This window comes from Patella vulgata, chromosome 5 (assembly GCF_932274485.2).
Source record: "Patella vulgata chromosome 5, xgPatVulg1.2, whole genome shotgun sequence".
Classification (NCBI taxonomy): Eukaryota; Metazoa; Mollusca; class Gastropoda; family Patellidae; genus Patella; species Patella vulgata.
Window position 1 is genome coordinate 64,169,366 of NC_065883.2, and position 21,364 is coordinate 64,190,729.

The window sequence follows — 21,364 nt, forward strand, 5'->3', positions numbered from 1 at the left end:
ATGGGAAATGGGGGATAACTCTTCACAAACATAATTAACCTTTTTGCGCCGTAACAAGATTAACCCTTTGCATGTCGAATATTTCTTTCGAGAAAAATTTCGAAATAATACCCAATACCCATTTTCCAAAAATTGCGAACTGAAAAACACTATGGCTAGTCACAGCTATTGTAAAAATAATTAATGATCCTTGAGCATAATTTGGTAATTTGTACATGCTTGTAACTTATTTCTATTTGAGAGTCCTATATTTCTAAAAGAAATGTCGAACCAGACTCAATATAATGCAGGATACTGCTATATTACCCGGTTATTTCAGGACTAATATATGGCCAATCTTTAATCAGTGGGACCCAACCAGAGAACCAGGGAATGCGCACACTCTGGGATCAAAACTTGACTCTATGACTGCACACTAGATCGCTCACCACTCAATCTCCAGCTTCCATCAAGGACCTGGTATCATTTGTTTTGTCACAGTTAAGAAATCGGATAGAAACACATTTATTTTAAACAAAACGATATACATAATAATTTATTGATCTATAATAACATGCCAATATAAAAACAATACAATATCACAAGTAAAGAAAAGTGTAAGTGCATAAGGCAGTACTAATTGTTGCATTTGGTAGCAATCTATTTATTTGTGAGAATCTACAGATATTTTATTGAAAACTGAGTCTAAACAGGTATTAATAATTTCAGCAAGAAAATAAATATTATTAATTTCATATAATATTAAGTAGATCACCATAGGTTATAATAACAACCTAATTTAAAATACAGATGTGACATCACCCTTTGATGTTGGAGTACCATTATTGCCAATCGTACATTATTTATACTAGTGAAATATTGGACTCGTGTGACGTATTTCACTGTAAAAGCATGTGCGGAGTGTGTATTTTAAGTCGTTTCTTGAGCATAAGACTGTGCGTAATATATTGTAAAAACACTCGGGCCTATGGCCCTCTTGTTGTTACAATATATTACTTAATGTCTCGCTCTCGACCATTAAACAATACTTAATGAAGTCTATATTGTCTCAGCGAAGGAATAACATCTGTTTCAAATTTTGGATATAATTTTGTTTCCTAAATAACATAACTCAAGGCATAGTACATGTTTTAACATAGAGGTAGAGGTAATATGGGTTGATATATATAAATATAAAGATCTATAACAATTAAATATTTAAAATATAAAAAATTAAATTTATGTAATATAGAGTTAAAACTAACCCTACTAATTATATGTCTAAGCGATGGAATAACAGATCAGTTCCAAATCTGATATACAATTTTCGGATAGCATTATCTAATTGCCCTTCACAACATAGAGGTAGGGAAAATAGGTTTACATAGATAAATAATAAATCTATAAGAATTAAATAGTTAAATTATAAAAATACATAAAATATAATTCTTTAATAACTAAACATGATATGGTCAATGGCTTGATATGGATGGAATTATACAACAATTTTTTTAAAACAAAATCCATATTAAATTAATGTCTAGTTTATCAGATACTCTAACAGAATGTTTCAGAAATTTGCAGAATAAATATAAATGGAAGTCTGACTAAAAACACAAATCTACAACATATCACAAATATATATCAATACTTCAAGAATAAAATAGATGTTATTAATTGTATATAATATCAAGTTAGAAATAACTGTAGATCACTATAATAACAACATATATTGAAGTCTCAGTGATGGAATAACAGTATTCCGAAATTTTATAATTTTCTCCTGCCTTTAGACATTACTACTCTTGTTATTTTGTTACTCTCCTGCTTTTAGCTTTCAACAATTTGGGTGAAAAGTGTCATGAAAAGAGTTTATTTAGGACGGACCAATTAATACAATAAATTTGTTCGTAATTTAGATTGACTAAAGGCAACATCATATATTTACAAGTACCAATTGTATAAAAAAAAACAATAAAAAACTAAAAATGTGTCATAGGTAAAATTACCTGTGAACCTGCACGAGATCTCACACTTATTACCAGCAGACCCAAATAGAGGGGGGGGGGTGCAGCTAGAATGGCATATGACACAAAACTGCCAATATATATATATGATATGTACCGGATCTAATGACAATAACAGTTAAGGCACTTTAGCTGCCATGTCCAAATTTCTCACAATTTTTCATTTTATGAATCCAAAACAGGATTCAAAGGAGTTAATAAATCTAATTAATTCTTTGTTAAGATTCTTTAGAGAGCCATCCCAGATATATTTTAATGAATCAAACAGGTTTGTAGTTTTGACAAGATGTGTGCATTGATTGTTTATTATTGTAACCACGGTGCTGGTTATTCGAGTCTTAGCCTCGCTTCTCCATTTTTAAATTAAATTATTAAATGGCTGAACCGTTATAATCTACATAAAATCGTAGCCATCCGACGGCATCAAGAGTTAATTATGGTTTTGTCATGTTAATAAATGTCTAATTAATAATTTATATAACATTTAAGGCCTAAAGAAAGACCTGCAATTGGCAGATTTAGCTCTTGCATAATGTATGTTTAATTTAAAATTTGCTAAATTGTCATACAAAACAGATGGTTTTTTTTTGTTAAAAGAGTTAATTTAAAGAGTTCATCAATTAATAATTTAGACAACATTTAAGGCTTAAAGAAAGACCTGCAATAGGCAGATTTAGCTCTTGAATAATGACTCTTTAAGGCAATTCAGCACTGGTAGTGAAATTCTTCTTTAAAGATGGGGCTATACTATATACCGGAAAACACCGAAAAACACCAGAAAACTACCGGAAAACTACCGGAAAACACCATGTTATACTGAATACCAGAAAGCACCGGAAAAACACTAAATACTGGAAAACACCCTAAATAGGTAACCCGAGCCTGGTTATCTGGAAAACACCGGGAAAACCTACCCCCCCACCCCGCACACAGAGGACCAGGCGCCGGGGTTACCTATTTAGGGTGTTTTCCGGTATTTAGTGTTTTTCAGGTGTTTTCCAGTATTCTGTATAACTTGGTGTTTTCCGGTAGTTTTCCGGTGTCTCCTGTATATAGTATTGCCATAAAGATGTAATAAGTCCCCAAATTCCATGTTCTCCACAGCCATTATCACAATTTCCTAGTCATTCATATGACTGAACAGTGGAATACCTTAAATGAAATCTGTAACCTCGTTAAGAAAATCTACAGTTCACTTCCGAATGACTCACTATTCCTCAGGACACACTTTTAGAAAGGCACTGAATAATCATATTTATCAGGTCACATAATAAAGGAACAAATAACATTTTTGTAAGCTGAAACTTTCAAATGCCGTAAACACAAACAAGTTTTTTTATTACCTTTTGGTGTTTGATTAGCATACTTTAACCCATTTGATTCAATGGTTACCCTGTGAAATCTGGGACTGCACCTTTAAAATCATCTTAATTATTGCATTACATATGTATCTACACAATATCACAAGTTAAAACTGTAACATTCAAATAAATGTATATGTTATAAAATGAGTATCATTCTATGCTTCTATTTTAAATAAAACAGACAATGCCAGACCTGTCACTTTTGATATATTTGATAGATAGATAGATAGATAGATAATAGATAGATAGATTTTATTACAAACAACACCCTTTTTGGGCAGCATGTAAATCATACATTATATAAGGAAAAATACATAAAAAATAGATGAAAAATATATTAAAAGATGTCAGAATAAGAAAAGAACAAGATTTTATATATGATCTAATATGTGTAAGAAAATACTGGAGAATCATGACTAAAATTAATTCACAAGCCATTACACTGAGGGCATTCTTTTTCTAACATGACTGAGGATGAGGTAGTTTACATAAATATATTTGTTCTCCTAACCATGTATTAAAAAAGTTTAGACTGAGGGCTTTCTTTTCCAAACATAATTGAGGATGAGACAGTTTACAGATATATAAGCTTTGAACAGTATAAATAATAAAGTTCACACTATTACCCTAACCGTGTATTAAAACGTTTTAAAATAACCTGTGTAAGAATATCCTGTTCTAAATTCTCATTCAGAATATCAAAATAGCATAGTGAGTGCAAGAGAATCACACATAAGATCACATGTTATTCCAGTTAAGACCCACAAGTTAAAAGGAAACTTCTATCATAGGTGTTTACTGGGAGTTAAAAGTCTGTTCACATATTATCTGGATCCCTTTTACTGTATTTTTTCGAATAGAAGGCAATAAATCTTTGTTTTTTTAAACGTCTTGTTGCATTTTATAACACAAATTCAAACGTGCGTAGCATCTTTAACCTTCTAGCACTAAGACCACCCCAAACCAGCCTAACCAGTGTTCCTTAGACCACCCCAAACCAGCCTAACTAGTGTTCCTTAGATCACCCCAAACCAGTCTAACTAGACTAAGTGTACCTTAGACCACCCCAAACCAGCCTAACAAGGTTTCCTTATACCACCCCAAACCACGTAACTAGGGTTCCTTACACCACCCCAAACCAGCGTAACTAGGGTTCCTTAGACCGTTCCCAAACCAGTGGCGCCCGTCCTAACTAGTAAATGGTCCTATAATGCGGAGAGCTAGTCACATATCTTGTGCGGTTTGAAGTAATCTAACGAACAGCAGCTTCAGTCTGTACCGGTATAAATATATCATTTTTCTCTAATTTTTTTTCAAGGAACTGGTGTAGTCAATATTTACATGTATCAAGTGCTATGGGGTTAAGATACAATTAAACCAATATTACGTTAATCTGTCATTGATCAGTTCACCTTCTAATTGTTCTATTTCATCTCTTAATTCATTCAAACCCTCTTTCTTACATACAGCAATGGCTGCATTCCACCAAAGTTGTTGGGAGGAATCTTTTAAAAATTGAACAAGTTTTTCATGCTGTTTAGTCTGGATATAATCATGTTCTATTGCAAGCTTATATAAAGAGATATCATTTGGAAATCTGGAATATAAATAAAACAATGATAATTACAATCCAATACAGTCGTTGTTGTTTGTATTTTAGAGGAGAGCTGAAAAAGGCTCCCCTTAATCAACAAATTGAAAAAATCGCTCCTCTAAAAAAGCTCTCCCAGTATCGATAAGAAGAGTGATTTAAAATTTAAGGCAAGTGATGATCTGATATTAAGGAAAGTGATTAGTTGTGTGTATGGGAAATGGTTCTGAAGTTCTATAACTGCATGTTAGAGGGTCATTCTTGATTTCATAAATGATAATAAGCCCCCGATGACTTTGTAGAGGAGAGCGATTTTCAATTTTAAGGGGTGGGAGAAAAACCTCCCCTCGGTTGACATTTAGGATAGCGGCAGGTGCTCGAGAGCGATCACTCGCCTTAAAAAACAATGACTGCCAATATTATCAAATCACCTTTAGATTGTCTTTTCACTTGTCATTCTTTTCTGCACCGACTGGGCTAATGAAGATGGGCATATGCCATACAGTGAGGCATGAGGAAATTTTGCCTGGACAGCTGCGCTACGGCCTACTCTTTTTCGAATTCCAACTGTCAAGGGTTCTTTTCTGTGCACACCAACGTGTATACAGGACCTCAGTTTTTCGTCCCATTCAAAGAACTAGACACTGTCCTTGTCAGGACCTCGTTCCAGTACCTCTGACAAGGATTGAACCCGAGTGTTCTTGATCATCGAGCCAGCGTCTTACTCAATGAGCCACCACAGCTCGAATGACATCACAAGAATTTGTGTTGAAATTAATACAAATGGCAATCACATTTAATACATGAATTGCTTGCTTCTTTTACAGTAGACCTACCTTTTAATAGCAGCATTAAGAGACAGACCGTCAGGTAGTTGTTGTCGTTTATCAGCAGGTTTATCATTATATAATTTATGAAATGTGATATATTCTGATGCTTTAGATTTACTACATCGTATTAATGGTATTAACTTCTCTGCTGCTTCTTCTTTTTCACCAATATCTATCAGATGATTAATCATCTTTCTATGAGCTCCAGGTAAACAGTTGTTCATCTGATTTAATTTCACTAAAATATTGACTGGAAAAAAAAATAAAGAATACATCTTTTATGTGTCACTTCAATTAAGGTTAAACCTAAATAACTTGGTCCACCCCAAGATACTGTTCCCAATAGTAGCTAGAATAGCTGTTAAGGATCGTAAACTAGTTTCTGTGGCTCAGACAGCTTGAGATGGTCTTAAATCCCTCTCAGAAGATTTTAATCACAAGTAAGCTACACTATGCTGCAAGAATCTATTTTTATCCGTTTTGTTTATCAAATGAAGAGATTGATGGAGAAACCATTTTAGCCTGCATGTTAATAGTCGCTGTCCTTTTACCATAACTATCAAAGCCTAAGTAAATTCCTAGATTATCCTCTGCCAACTCATTTTCCATCATGTAATCAAATGGTCTACTTGATGTTTAATTCTCTGAATTTTCTCACAACCGTTAGCATAAGATCAACACATAACGAGCGCTCCTTATGTCACTCTAGGCTGCTTTCATGGATAACCTCATATTTTTGTCTTGTTTTGGGTGTTTTTCAGGGAATCAAGTATTTTTTCTAGTACTGTATTCTTCGAGGTATAAGTCAATACTTTATTTTGCGGAAGTTGGGCCTTCGTCTCATAATTTTTAGCATCTATCGATGAAAGATTACTACCGAATTGAAAAACATTTGTCTTATGCATCATTTCGACTTATCTATGGATGGAGGTTGGAAAAACAGTAAAATATGACAATCCAACTTATACTCCACATTGATTAATACCTCGTAAAATATGATAAGATTGGATGTCTATACTTTCCATATACCAAAATTGCCATATACATATAGGGGTTACACATAGGCATAGCCTGTTCGCCAATCCAAATTCAGATTTACTGAATAAAAATATTGTTCATAAAAAAAAAATACTTTCATAAGAATGTATCTTTAATTTATTTGAATATATGGACATGAATCTTGAATGATTTAAAAATATCTCATGTAGGATTAACTTACAAATGCGTCTGTAAGTAGGTAAGGCTTCTGCATATTTTCCTTGCTCACAATATGACTGAACCACGTTTTCTAAGGCCATTCTATAATACATATCTTCATCAGTTCTGTCATTTTTCTGAAATAATTAATAACTTTTGTTGAGGAATGTGCTTATCGCTTGTTTACTTAAAATGGAATATCTAGTAATGTTGAAGGGGATTCAATATGAACTAAACTAGTCAATGACACCTAGGATAACCAGTTCTTCATAGCCACTCTTACGTCTTGAATGAATAATTTACTCAGTTTATCAATTATGTATATCAAATGTAGAAGCACTCTAGTACGGATACAAGGATTTTAAATAAGAGTAAGTACAGGAGAACTGCACTACACGCAAAACAAAACCTACAAGACAAAACTTGTGGCCAAGACAGCGACAAGACAAACCTGTGGACAAGACAAACCTGTGGACAAAGCAAGAAATAAACAACAAAATATCAAATCCAGTGAATGGATCTGAAGAGGGAAGGCAATGAAATGAAATGAAATGAGGTTAAACATCCTACTGTTCTGTACCTACTGGGCTAATGAAGACGGGCATACGTCATATCCGCATACAGTGTGCTATGAGGGAACTTATGCCCGGGCAACGGCACTATGACCTACTCTTATATCAAATTCCAACTGCTCAGGGATCATTTACGTGCATGCCAATGTATACACAGGACTTCAGTTTTCCATCCCATCCGAACAACTAGACAGCTGTCCTTGTCAGGCCCTCTGTCCTGCAGCAGTGACATGGGCGAAAACCACGCCGGAAAATCCTGATGAACTTTCTCGGCCAATGCAGGGATCAAACACATGGCTTCCAGGCCATAGTGGCTCCTGAATGGATCTGAAGAGGGAAGGCATCTAAAAAAAGAGAGTTGCAGTTAGTTGCACCTAAGAAAAGTCTATCAAACCATATTATTATTTTTTTAGACAAACATTGCTCAGAAACTTACTCATTATTCATTTAAACCTACTTACCACTAATACTTCAATACATTTCTCATTATATTCCAGTGATTTCAGATAATTCTTCCTGAACATCTCCAACGTTCCTAAATTCATGTATGTAACTGATATTACTGGATTATCCCAACCTAAAGCATTAGCCTTGATCACCAGGGATCTAAAAACGAGAAAAAAGACAAGTTTTATGTTGCTATCTTTCTCGAAAGAATTTAAATAAGAATGGCTTCCCTGTTAGATTGATCAAAACAAAAGCATCTATAGCTAACTATCCAACTACACATCTTAGTTTTTGGCCTGATCGTTTAATGGGGGGTTGGTTGGCTCTGGACTGCTACTGTTGTATCTTTCTTCATAAGGACTTCATCATTGTGTTTTCTCACCATACCGACTCAAATAAGTAACAGGAACAACGATAGTGTTTTTGCTAAACATTTTATGTCACAACAGTTACACAGTAGTCTACATTACAATATTTAAAATTAACATCTCTTTCTCTTCATGGCCAGCATGGCTAGACCCATGAAAACACTACCGCATGAAATAGCCGTCTAAAGAATCCACGAAATGAAATGAAATGAAATGGAGTTTAACGTCCTACTGTTCTGCTCCTAACCTGGGATAATGAAGACGGGCATACGCCATACAGTGTGCTGTGAGGGAAATTTTGCCCGGACAGTGGCACTACGGCCTACTCTTATATCGAATTCCAACTGCCAAGGGATCTTTTACGTGCACACCAATGTGTACACGGGAACCTTGGTTTTTCATCCCATCGAATGACTAGACAGCTTTCCTTGTCATCCCCTCCGTCCTGCATCACTGACAAGGGAGAACCACGCCGGAAAATCTGGATGAACTTTCTCGGCCAATGCAGGGATCGAACACCCGACCTCCAGGCTAGCGAGCTAGCGTCTTACCCACTTAGCCACGTGATCCCCCTAAAGAATCCACATGATTTCTCCCAATTATTCTAGCCCCGCTCCCTTATATAAGTGCATATTCTTTTGTCTCTGTTTTTTACGTAAACAACTGATATTCTGATAACAGCTAAATTCCAAATATGGAATGGACATTCACCCCAAACCTGTATATCGACAGGGATTGTTTCCTAATTTAGTCAACAAATATGATATATGTTTTATAACAAAGAAAAATGTAAATGACCAACATGTTCATTAATCTATAGCTTAGTTAACATATCAAAATAACCAGCATATACTTTCTATATTTGTGGTTTTTGAAGTTAGAAACAATAATATAAAAGATAACGCTATTGTTCTAGCCATCATATTTCTCCATTCTTTGTCTTTAGACCCCCTGTCTTGTTATTGTCACAATATTCATAAACAATTTTAATTTGCCTTTCAGAATTTAACGTATACCTTAGCTAATATTTTGGCAATAGAGAATAATTAATCAAAACCATATTATTATTTTACATAGCAGTTTCTAAGCACAAATTCTTTCCCTCCATATTACTACATGGCTTCTCAACAAGTAATAATTAAAGATACATTATGGGAGATAAGATAAAGAGATGGAAGTTCTCGCTATAATAGTTAAAAACTAGATAGTGTAAAGGTAATTTGCTGAAAATTTCAGTCAAATTGATCCACTATGAGCCTAGAACGAAGCGGGTGAAATTTTCGCATAGTCTCGGTCATCATTACTAAAATCATTAATATAAACAGCATAGTCTCGATTATCCACTGTTTTGATTTAATTATCAATGGCCGTTTAGCGGCCTATAGGAATCTAATCCAGCCAACATCGAAGGCTAGCCTTGACATCGAGAGTTTATTATGGTCTGGATAAGTTAATTAATGTCTAATTGATAATTTAGATAACATTTCAGGCCTAATAAAAGAAAGACTTGTAATAAGCAGATTTTGCTCTTGCATAATGCATGTTTAAGTCTTTGCAATTGAAAAAAAAGTAGATTGATTTATGATATCATAGTTTATTAATCAGCTCTTTCCAACATCAAACTATTGTAACTCACGGTGCATTATGTACCATGTTGAAGTTTGGCATCAAATGTTATATTAACTATTATTTAGACATTTATTCACATGACAAGCCTATAATCAACTCTCTAAATCGTCGGATGGCCGTTCACTATCGATTGTCAGGTTTTTTTGTTACAACAATAAACAATCTATGCTACTTCTTCTTGTCAAAATTTCAACCACTGATAACTCGCCTTAGAATAAAGTATTTGGACAGAAAGTTTCAATATATTCATTTTTGAACTAGTAAAGCAAAAACGGTTAGATCTTTTATCTTAATCTTACATAATGCATCTTTAATGACCCTGAAATACACACAAAGAAGATATCTTACTTTCTGTACATCTTCTCTGCCATATCATAATCTTTTTTACGTCTGTAAGCTAAACCAATATTTGTGTACAAGTTTCCTAGTTCATGAGGCTGTTGACCAAAATATATTTCTTCATATCCCTACAAACAAAAAAATATTGTAAGTAAAATCACCCCCGCTCTAATTAAACACCATAACTTCTCAGGATAGAGAGAGAGATAAATGGCACTCAACACAAACTAGGTCATTTTGGGAATAACATATGGTTCAATTTTTTTATTTCAATAATTTCTTTGCATGTAGGGGTCTTTAGCAGTGGGAGAAAACCCGAAAGGACCCAGAGAAAACCCACGAAGTTGGACAGGCGACACTACTCCTTGTCATGTACAACCAGGGATTCGAAACCGCGCCAGTTGACTCAATGACAGACCTTATGATACAGCGCGCACATGCTAACCATTCGGCCATCCAACCCCACATTCTCATCCTCGATGACCTCAAATCAACTAAAATTAAACAAGCCAAAAGTGAGGCTGATGTCCCCCGCCGAAATAGGAAAATAATTAGAGGACACATATAAAAATCAAATTGCGTATCGCTCTGCTTACCCTGAGCAGAAAATGCTCATTATCAAACTTAGTCAAGGTATTACTGTAATGAAACTATACACCAAGTTTCATCAATCTCACTTAATTAGAACTAAAGTTATCGTGTCCCAAAGCATCAACCAATCAAATTGCTTATCTCTGCTTACCCTAAGCGGAAAATGCTCATCTTCGAACTCCATCAAGGCATTGACCTAATCAACACATACACTAAGTTTGAACATTCTAGCTCAATTAGGAAGAGAGTTATCGTGCCCCAAAGTATCAACCAATCAAATTGCTTATCTCTGCTTACCCTAAGCGGAAAATGCTCATCTTCGAACTCCATCAAGGCATTGACCTAATAAACACATACACCAAGTTTGAACATTCTAGCTCAATTAAAAGTTATCGTGTCCCAAAGCATCAACCAATCAAATTGCTTATCTCTGCTTACCCTAAGCGGAAAATGCTCATCTTCGAACTCCATCAAGGCATTGACCTAATCAACACATACACCAAGTTTGAACATTCTAGCCCAATTAGGAAGAGAGTTATCGTGTCCCAAAGCATCAACCAATCAAATTGCTTATCTCTGCTTACCCTAAGCGGAAAATGCTCATCTTCGAACTCCATCAAGGCATTGACCTAATAAACACATACACCAAGTTTGAACATTCTAGCTCAATTAGGAAGAGAGTTATTGTGTCCCAAAAAGTGTGACGGACAGACAGACGGACAGACAGACGGACGGACAGACGGACAGACAGACGGACAGACAGACGGACGAACCCATTTTAATAGTCCCCTGCTTTCTTCGAAAGGCGGGGGACAATAATGATAAGACGGAAGCAAACCATTTTTGGAATCCAAATTAAAAACTCACTTGCTCAAACAATCTTGTGTAGACATGCATATTGTTTATTATTTCTAAAAGCTCTTTGATCATGATTATGGATGGATTTGATGCTCAAGAAATGGCGATTATTATTTTTTTTTAATATTATCTAAATTGGTATGTCAGTCAATTCATTTCAACTGCTGAACAGGCCCAGGCAATATGCGAGAAGAAGCTTGGAAGGCAAATGTAAAGATCTTGTAGATGTTTTGCTTGACCTCTTGTAAGACGTATGGGAGAATGAAGTGGTATCACAACAATGAATGATGGGCTACATTATAAGAAGTTGAAGATCATGTACAGACCAGGTAAGATCCTTAGAGGGCCAGAATGTCAGTCATCATTGTATGGAAAGTCTGTGTAATCAGTTGGAATTCGATATAAGAGTAGGCCGTAGTGCCGCTGTCCGGGCAAAATTTCCCTCATAGCACACTAGATGACGAATGCCCGTCTTCATTAGCCCAGTTCGGAGCAGAACAATTCTGTCATCAAGGTTTTTAATATGGTGAACAGACCAACAATTTGGAAATACCATGAACTGTATATATTGTCTATGAAAATACTAAGGCATTATAGAATACATGTTTGATCCAGTAACTATATGATGAAACAAACTGTCATGTGATCGACATCACAGAATCATCCTGGTCTTTTACTGTTGGGAGCCACAGTGAGTAAGACCGTGGCTCTCTAACCTGGAGATAACGTGCTAGATCCCAATGTTGTTTGAGAAAGTTCTTTGGGATTTTCTGCTGGCGTGGTTCCCACATGTCAATGGTGCAGGATGTATAGTTGTTCAGATGATACGAAAAACCAAGTTCCTGTGTACACACTGCCATTCACTTAAAAGAACATTTGACAGTTGGAATTCGATAGAAGAGTAGGCCATAGTCCTGCTTTCTAAGCAAAATTTCCCTCATAGCACACTGTATGGCAAAATCATGAAAATATGCCCATTTTCATTAGCCCACTCGGAGCAGAACAGTAGGTCGTTAAACCCCATTTAAATTTCTTTTATTGTTCTCAACTAAAACCTGTTCCGGAAGTGTCACATGATCTACCAACAATCCTCACTCATCGCTAAACTCCTTACTTGGATGGAGGAATGTGGTTGTATATGCACTCTGTATTCTGTTGAATAGGGGCCCTTTTATTACATTTTCGTGTTCCCACCCACCCATAATTAACAGAGAATTTCCCAGACTTAACATCTGTAGGGATAGGATGTTTGATGAGACTAGAATACTGTTGACAGTGAAGTAAGACGAGGATATCTTCTATCCCCTTCTGTATTGCTATAATATAAACATTCATCAATTTGTAGAGTCTCATATTTGTGTTGATATATTAGATATAAAAAAAGACTTGTATTTGATTATACATTTACCTTTAAAACTATATCGAAGTTTTCTATCGACTTGTCATAATTTCCATCATACAGTTCAACCAGACCCAAATTAACTGTTGCTTCAGTAACATGTTTTAAAGTTTCAGAAGATTTGTTTTCATTGTGAAGAGCAATTGATTCGGTTAAGTACTTTTTGGCCTGAAAAATATATTCAAATTGTGGAGTGGTCTGAAGCGAGGCAGTATAGAATGTAGGCAGTACCCAATGCTGTGACCTTTCTGAACAACACAAACAACGTTTCGCAGCAGTTTGATGACAGTTCAGACTTATTTACAACTTTTCAGACTCAGTCTGGCGACGTTTTGGACTCAGTTTCGGTTTCAATAAATAAATAAGACTTTCTTTCGTGTTTTGAATTAACCTATTTTAAATAAATTCATCACCTACTTCTTTTCTTATATCAAATAGTACAGATACAAAGAAACACATATTGTATAAAACATTCTTTTCGTAAATATTCAACATAGGAAATATCGCCGTTCCTTTAGAGGTCTATACAGTGCACGAACGGTAATTTTACCTACATGTTATTATCATAAAATCGTTTTTAGCTTATTGTAAACCGATTTGAAGTTGTTTTTTTTACCTTTCCTTTCAACATATTCCCGAGTCCAAAACGCCTCCAACCCAAGTCCAAAACGTCACGGGACTGAAATGTCATGTAATCAAAAAAAAAAGCTACACCTGAACCATGACTTATTTTGCTAATAAAATGGCAGGCATACATAATATACAATACAGTAATCATAAGACCATATTAGATCTAATTTGTAATAAAGAAAAATATGTAAATAAATAACACCCCAAAAAAATTTGTTGGCAGGTAATTAAAGAAACAAAAATTTTAAAAGATTAAATAACAGGCCTAACGGTATAAAAAATGCAACTAAATGGACATACTACTGATGTATTTTCAGTTGAGTCCGATGCACAAGAAACCAAGCTAAATTGGATACTTAGCCAAACTGTCACTTCTGATGTTGTATGTAGGATCAATGATCGTATGCAAACTATCATCATCATGTGTTACTTTTGCCATGTGGGAAAGAAACTCATATTCACTACTACAACTTCAGGAAACATTAGGCCACACAAAAAAAAAATCTAATTAGCAAAAGGCAACACTACTATCTTAGGTTGATGTCAGTTTTATGAAGATATCTTGAATGGTTTATGAGATATGCTTCATGGAAACACAAAAAATATAAATCCAAGAAATTCCTAAATAGCAAAAAGCACTGCTATTGTAATAGGTTGATGTGTGTGCAAAGTTTAAAAAAAAAAAGACATCTTGAACAGTTTATGAGATATGCTCTGGAAACTAAATCGGGACAGACCGATGGACAGACAGACTCCACTTCAATATCTCTCCCTAACTGCGTTCTGTGCAGGATAAAAAAACCCAAAACAGCCCTCCCAAATCATTTTTTTAAAAGGATTGTCTGAGAACCAGAATATTTTTTTTGTATGGCCTTATGAAAATGTTATGGTCAAAATTTTGAAAAGAAATGTTTTCTTAATGAATCAAAATAGAAATTACGTTAACAAAACAATTCTTACTGGTTCAGTTTCCTTCCTCTTTAAGTACATAACACCAATACCATGAGTGGCAAAGGCCTTTAACTGTTTCTGAGTTGTATCTACTTCACCTTCTTCAGCCATTCTTTAATTTAAAAAAAAATCATGGAGTTTAACATTTCATTAACAGAACATTTTTATTAACTATTTGTTATGAGTGCATGGCTAAGGGTATATTCTTTTAAATCACACCACCAATATGTATACAGGATTTTATCCCTTGTCATCCCAACAATTGTTACTCTTTTCGTAAAGCAAGCTGTTTTTCTTGATTGGCAAAATCCACACATTTCTTTCTTGCCCGCACCGTGGCCACAGATTCACAATGCCTACATAAATATTAACTTTATTGCATCATTAATAACAAACTATTAACTAAATACAATTAGGATACCTTTGTTATAGTATCCACAACCAAATGCTACATTTGTTATAGTATCCACAGCCAAATGCTTGATTTGTTATAATATCCACAACCAAATGCTACATTTGTTATGTATCCACAACCAAATGCTACATCATCAAGTATCCAAAACCAAATGCTACACTTGTTATAGTATCAAATGCTACCCAATTTGTGAGCCTAGTCATTGGTATGGTGCAAAACCTTGACATTTGGAATTCAAAGAAGAGTAGTCAGGTACCCCCCCCCCCTCACACGGCACCCATAACCACAGAAATGAAATTTACCATCTGTTAATCTAAAAACCCCATTCAATTTTATACTAGTATCAATAACTTTCTAATGTTACCAATAATCAAATAATAACTTTGTAATTGTCTCAATAACCACATACCAACTTTGTTATGGTACCAATAATCAAATACTAACTTTGTAATAGTGTCAACAATCACATACAAACTTTGATATGGTATCAATAATCCAATACTAACTTTGTAATAAGGTCAATAATCAAATACAAACATTGATACTAATAATCAAATACTAACTTTGTTATAGTACCAATAATCAAATACCAACTTTATAATGGTACCAATAATCTAATACTAACTGTTTTCTAGTACCAATAACCACATACAAACTTTGTTATGGTGCCAATAATCCAATACTAACTTTGTAATAGTGTCAATAACAACATACAAACTTTGTTATGGTGCCAATAATCCAATACTAACTTTGTAATAGTGTCAATAACAACATACAAACATTGTTATGGTATCAATAATCAAATACTAACTTTGTAACAGTGTCAATAACCAGAGTATGTAGTTCTAGACACTCTTCATATCTTTCTCTATCAGCATATAAACAAGCCATGTAATATTTATTCTCCATTAATTCAGTTATTCTTTTTTTTTCATCCATTTTACCTTTGACATTTTCCTTTAAAATAAGAAAATTATATTATCATTATAGGTTCTGAAATTTATCCACCAATCTACTATTCAAGTTTAATCTGTAACATTTTTGTATGACAACACAATTCCCATGTGATTTATTTTCTTTGCATTTTCCTGTTTCATCATTTGAATAACCAAATGTGGCAAATTTTCTATGACAATTTTTTAATGAAATGAAATGAAATGGGGTTTAACGTCCTACTGTTCTGCTCCTAACCTGGGCTAATGAAGACGGGCATACGCCATACAGTGTGCTATGAGGGAAATTTTGCCCGGACAGCGGCACTACGGCCTACTCTTATATCGAATTCCAACTGCCAAGGGATCTTTTACGTGCACGCCAATGTGTACACGGGACCTCGGTTTTTCGTCCCATCCGAACGACTAGACAGCTTTCCTTGTCAGCCCCTCCGTCCTGCATCACTGACAAGGGAGAACTACGCCGGAAAATCTGGATGAACTTTCTCAGCCAATGCAGGGATCGAACACCCAACCTCCAGGCTAGCGAGCTAGCGTCTTACCCACTTAGCCACGTGATCCCCCAATTTTTTAATGTAATCACTCTTGAAAGTATAATGAAATGAAATGGGGTTTAAAGTTCTACTGTTCTGCTCCTACTGGGCTAATGAAGACGGGCATATGGCAGACAGTGTGCTATGAGGGAAATTTTGCATGGGCAGCAGCACTTAGCCTACTCTTATATCGAATTCCAACTGCCAAGGGATCTTTTATGTGCACCCCAATGAGTACACAGGATCATGGATTTTCTTCCCATCCAAATGACTAAATGTTGTCCCTTACCAGGCCCTTTGTCCTGCACTACTGACAAGAGGGAACCACACCGAAAAGTCCTGATAAACACAGGATCGAACACTAGACCTCCAGGATAGCGAGCCAGCATCTTACCCACTTAGCCAATGTGGCTCCCTGTTGAAACTAATCTACTAGCTTAATTATAGTACAGTCGTAATGATTGAGATGAAATACAAATTTTCATCTTACCAACAGCTTCATATATCTCAACATTACTTTCTCATATCCAATAAAATCACAAGCTAACTCCAGAATAATTCCCATATTTCGTAGATTGTGCATCAGCTGTAAAAAGATGTAAATTAGACATAAATGAATGGAAGTCATCAGTATAATTCTTTTCACTAATCACAGAAAAAAATAGATGACACCCACATGCTATAAAAATAATAAGTCCATTTATATCGTGCTAATTCCACATATAGTCGTGCTCATAGCGCAACAAAAACCACAATCACTCTTGCAAATATTTCTCAAGGAGTCTAATGATGGACAGGATCTAAGTTTTTCAGGCAGCAAGTTCCACAAATTGGCAGCAAAAACACCAAATGAGCGAGCTCTAAAGATGCAGAGTTTACATTTTGGTACTAAATGAATTCCTAAACTGACAAATGTTTCTGGTATTGTAAACTGTAAGTCGTAACACGTTTTGAAAGAAAGGGTGCATTCTTCAAATTCGTAACACATCACAGCTAAACTGGCCTAAAAGTGATACACTTGTCCCTTCCACACCTTCCCTTAAATATTTTGTTTAATTTGAGGGTGTTTTAAGGAATGCAACCCAACCTAATAGAGCTATGTCTGTCATTGATACGATTTATGATACAGTAAACTGCGCATAAGTCGGATTCATGGAAGTCGGATCTTTGCTCAACTCGGATAAAATCGTTTGGACCCTTTGATCCTGCACGTTTTTCTGATTAAATTTCTGCGCTATGTCAGATTTCCTAAGTCAGATCTTTGCTCAACTCGGATAAAAATGTTTGGTCCATTTGATCAAATTCCGGCTTTTTTCATTCGCCTAAGTCAGATCGGCAGTATGTTAAAAGTCAGTTTCGTACCGATGGTCTAAAACGAGGTTAGGTATTCCATGCACAGAGCCCCAAAATACTTTCCCCTATCATTTTAACTCAAGTCGGCCTATTTAACGCGACGCAATAATAGAATTTTTGCAGAAAATTCGAAACTCGCTGTCTGCTGTACAGGACACTTTCCGAGAAAATTTAGGACATTTTTCAAAGATGGCGACAAAACGGAAGTTATCAATTGCACCAAAACAGAAGTTATCTACTCGCACATAAACGGAAGTTATCGAGTTGCACGTACAAACAAAAGCTTGAAATGTGCCTTTGAATCAATTATTATCCGGCTCTTGCAGTTTATTTCTAATCGAGCTAAGATTGAATTTCGGTCTTCGCTTAACTTGGATAAAATTGCTCAGTCCAGTTCGATCCGACTCATGCAAAGTTTACTGCATATAAAGACTATACTATAACACGTTTTGAAAGAAAGGATGCCTTCCTTAAATTTGTAACACATCACAGCTAAACTGGTCTAAAAGCGATACACTTGTCCCTTCCACAACTTCCCCCGACACATTTTGTTTAATTTGAGGATGTTTTAAGAAACGCATCCCAACCTAATAGAGCTATGATTTATGATATATAAACAATAATGTACTCACAGATTCCCCAGGTGTTTTTCCATTTTCTATCCCATTTTCCAATCTTCTAAGATATATGTTAGTTATTGTACGATCAAAAGATTCCAGAAACAAATCAGCTATTTTTTCCATCTTTAAACCAGTTTCTTTTATCAGGTCCAGAAGTTCATATCTCTCCGCTCTAAATTAAAGAAGAAATTGTTTCATGAAAAAATTTATTTTTTGATGGCACTTAATAAATATGCTTTTATTTGCTGTCGTATAAACAAAGAAACAAAATTTTGGAACAATAATCTTGACTTGAATTTGAAGCAGGTATGAGTCAGCTCTCTCATTCTATCATATTACCAAAACATGAAAATTTGTAGAAATATTACTGATATAAATTGGAATACCTTACAGGTATAGAATATGAAAAATAGTGAGGTGCAGCAATTTTTATTACAAATATTTTGTTGACACATAATTTTTAATTGTGGTCTGAATACGTCTGCTTAAATAACGATAAGAGTTATGTCCCTTTATTTTCGGTAAAAATGTCTGACAAGAAAAAATTTGAAATAGCAACATTGGTTCAATTACTTACACAATTAAATTACGAAAGACATGTTGATCCATCAAAGTTTGTGTTAAACCTTCTTTATCATTGATGAGTTTCTGGAAGTTTGGTAATTCACTTGCTATACGTGTCATGGCTGTATTACTTACAGGTAAACTAGATAAACCTTGGCTTGATATGTCCTGATATATAAATAATATCATTTAATTAGAACGAAAACATTATGGAAAACATTTACATAAAAGTTTAATTTAAAGTTTACATTTTAAATATTTATTCATCATCTGAATAAATATTTTCTTTTTTATTACCTTTCGTTTTTCTTCAAAATGTTCGATCATCTTATGAATTATCTTTTCTCTAAAACTGAAAAATGAATTTTTTGTTAAAAAAATCATGGGTCTCAAATGCAAATAACATGATATTCCAGATTTTCTACAGCTACCTTGGGGATTGATATTTAATTATATATGTGTAAGACACTGGATCAAAATTTTAAATCTGTGATCCCCGCATATCAAGGGCTTAAAATTCAAACTTACAATATTTTAAGGTTATTTCATTGGTTGAGGAGTGTTAAAATCATAGTACAAATCTAAACTCTTAGCCAATGAAAATTAGGGGATGCATTCTTAAAATATTTTTGTTTAAATTTTTCTGAACAAGGCCCAAGAGGTAATGCATATGTTTCTAGTTGGCTACAGAGACACTGTCAATTTGGATAACAGATTACAGTTTTTAATATTTCAAATTAACTAATTCTACGAACTCTACATTATCTGGTCTGAATATAATCTTCTAATTTAGTAAGTTAAAACCAGTACCTTTTATTATTGTGTAGATATCTTTCTTTTACAGCTTGCACTAATTCTTTAAAACCCAAGCTAGTAAAATACATAAACAAGATATTAATGCTGGTATTTACATATTAGTGTAACCAATTAATGCTGGTATTTACATATTACTGCTATCAATTAAATGATGGTATTTACATATTATTGTAATCAATTAAATGCTAGTATTTACATATTACTGCAATCAATTAAATGATGGTATTTACATGTACATGTTATTATCGCTATCAATTAATGACGGCATAATATTATACATGTTTTTATCGCAAGTGCCTAGATAATCATGTCTATATACTTGTCGAAGCTATAGTGGTAACTGATTGTTATGATAATCAAATCACTTACACAACTGAAGAATGAAATTCCTTAAATGGGTTACATTACCTGTTAAACAAATCTAGCAATCATTTCGGAACTGTTCAATATTCTAATTCAAAAAATTTAGGAAATAAAGAAACAATTCCTTCTTATTTTGGTGTTCTAATTCAAAATTTTTCGGAAATAAAGAGACAATTCATTCATATTTTGGTTTTCTCATTCAAAACTTTTAGGAAATAAAGAGACAATTCCATCATATTTTGGTGTTTAAAATATCTTCAAATGTAACCACATGGTTTAATGTCTGTGTCTCAAGCTCATTATCTTCAACATTAGAATATTTTAGAATATTACCAACCAATAGTGTACAATAAACACTTACTTGATCAACCCAAAGTGACTGATGGTGAATTTTTCTAAGGCGAAATACAGTGGAGACCAGGCATGTGATGTTATACCAAAAATAGACTGAATTTCATTTTCAGCTAAACCTTTATTAGATAAAACTAATGCTGTCATTATCTGAAATGAAGAGAATATTAGAGTAAATGAATGAATGAATGATTGAAATGGGGTTTAATATTCTACTCCTCTGCACCTACCAAGATAATGAAGACGGGAATGTACTGTGCTATGAGGGAAATTTTTCCCGGAAAGAAATTGAATTTCAAGGTTACATGAACGTCAATATGTACACAGGACCATGATTTTCGGTCGATCCAAATGACTAGATGTTTTTCCTTTTGCCAGACCCTCAGTCCTGTACCAACAATTCAAGAGTTCTTTTACATGCACGGCAATGTGTACACATGAATACGGTTTATCATTCCATCAGAGCGACTATACGTTATCCCTAGCCAGGCCCTCCATCCTACATCAATGACAAGATGAAACCACACTAGAGTCTCGGTCAACACCGGGGTCAAACCCCGGACCTCCTGGTTAGTGAGTCAGTGCCTTACTCATTGAGCCATTGTGTGGCTTCCCAGTAAATCA

General features: G+C 34.6%; 1 protein-coding gene across 1 annotated transcript in view; it reads right to left on the minus strand.

Moving 5' to 3' along the window:
• Positions 1-522: 522 nt before the first annotated feature.
• The window catches only part of LOC126820300 (TPR repeat-containing protein DDB_G0287407), a 41,081-nt gene continuing 20,239 nt past the window's right edge, over positions 523-21,364 (minus strand). Inside the window, exons 12-25 of the mRNA XM_056101288.1 lie at positions 20,751-20,890; positions 20,021-20,080; positions 19,508-19,562; positions 19,224-19,378; positions 18,659-18,818; positions 17,164-17,259; positions 15,999-16,144; positions 14,782-14,884; positions 13,201-13,359; positions 10,353-10,471; positions 8,022-8,166; positions 7,011-7,125; positions 5,798-6,041; positions 523-4,967 (exon numbers count right to left, since the gene is read on the minus strand). Of these exons, the coding sequence (XP_055957263.1) occupies positions 4,754-4,967; positions 5,798-6,041; positions 7,011-7,125; positions 8,022-8,166; positions 10,353-10,471; positions 13,201-13,359; positions 14,782-14,884; positions 15,999-16,144; positions 17,164-17,259; positions 18,659-18,818; positions 19,224-19,378; positions 19,508-19,562; positions 20,021-20,080; positions 20,751-20,890 (1,911 nt within the window). The 3' untranslated portion in view covers positions 523-4,753. The remainder of the gene's footprint in view (positions 4,968-5,797; positions 6,042-7,010; positions 7,126-8,021; positions 8,167-10,352; positions 10,472-13,200; positions 13,360-14,781; positions 14,885-15,998; positions 16,145-17,163; positions 17,260-18,658; positions 18,819-19,223; positions 19,379-19,507; positions 19,563-20,020; positions 20,081-20,750; positions 20,891-21,364) is intronic.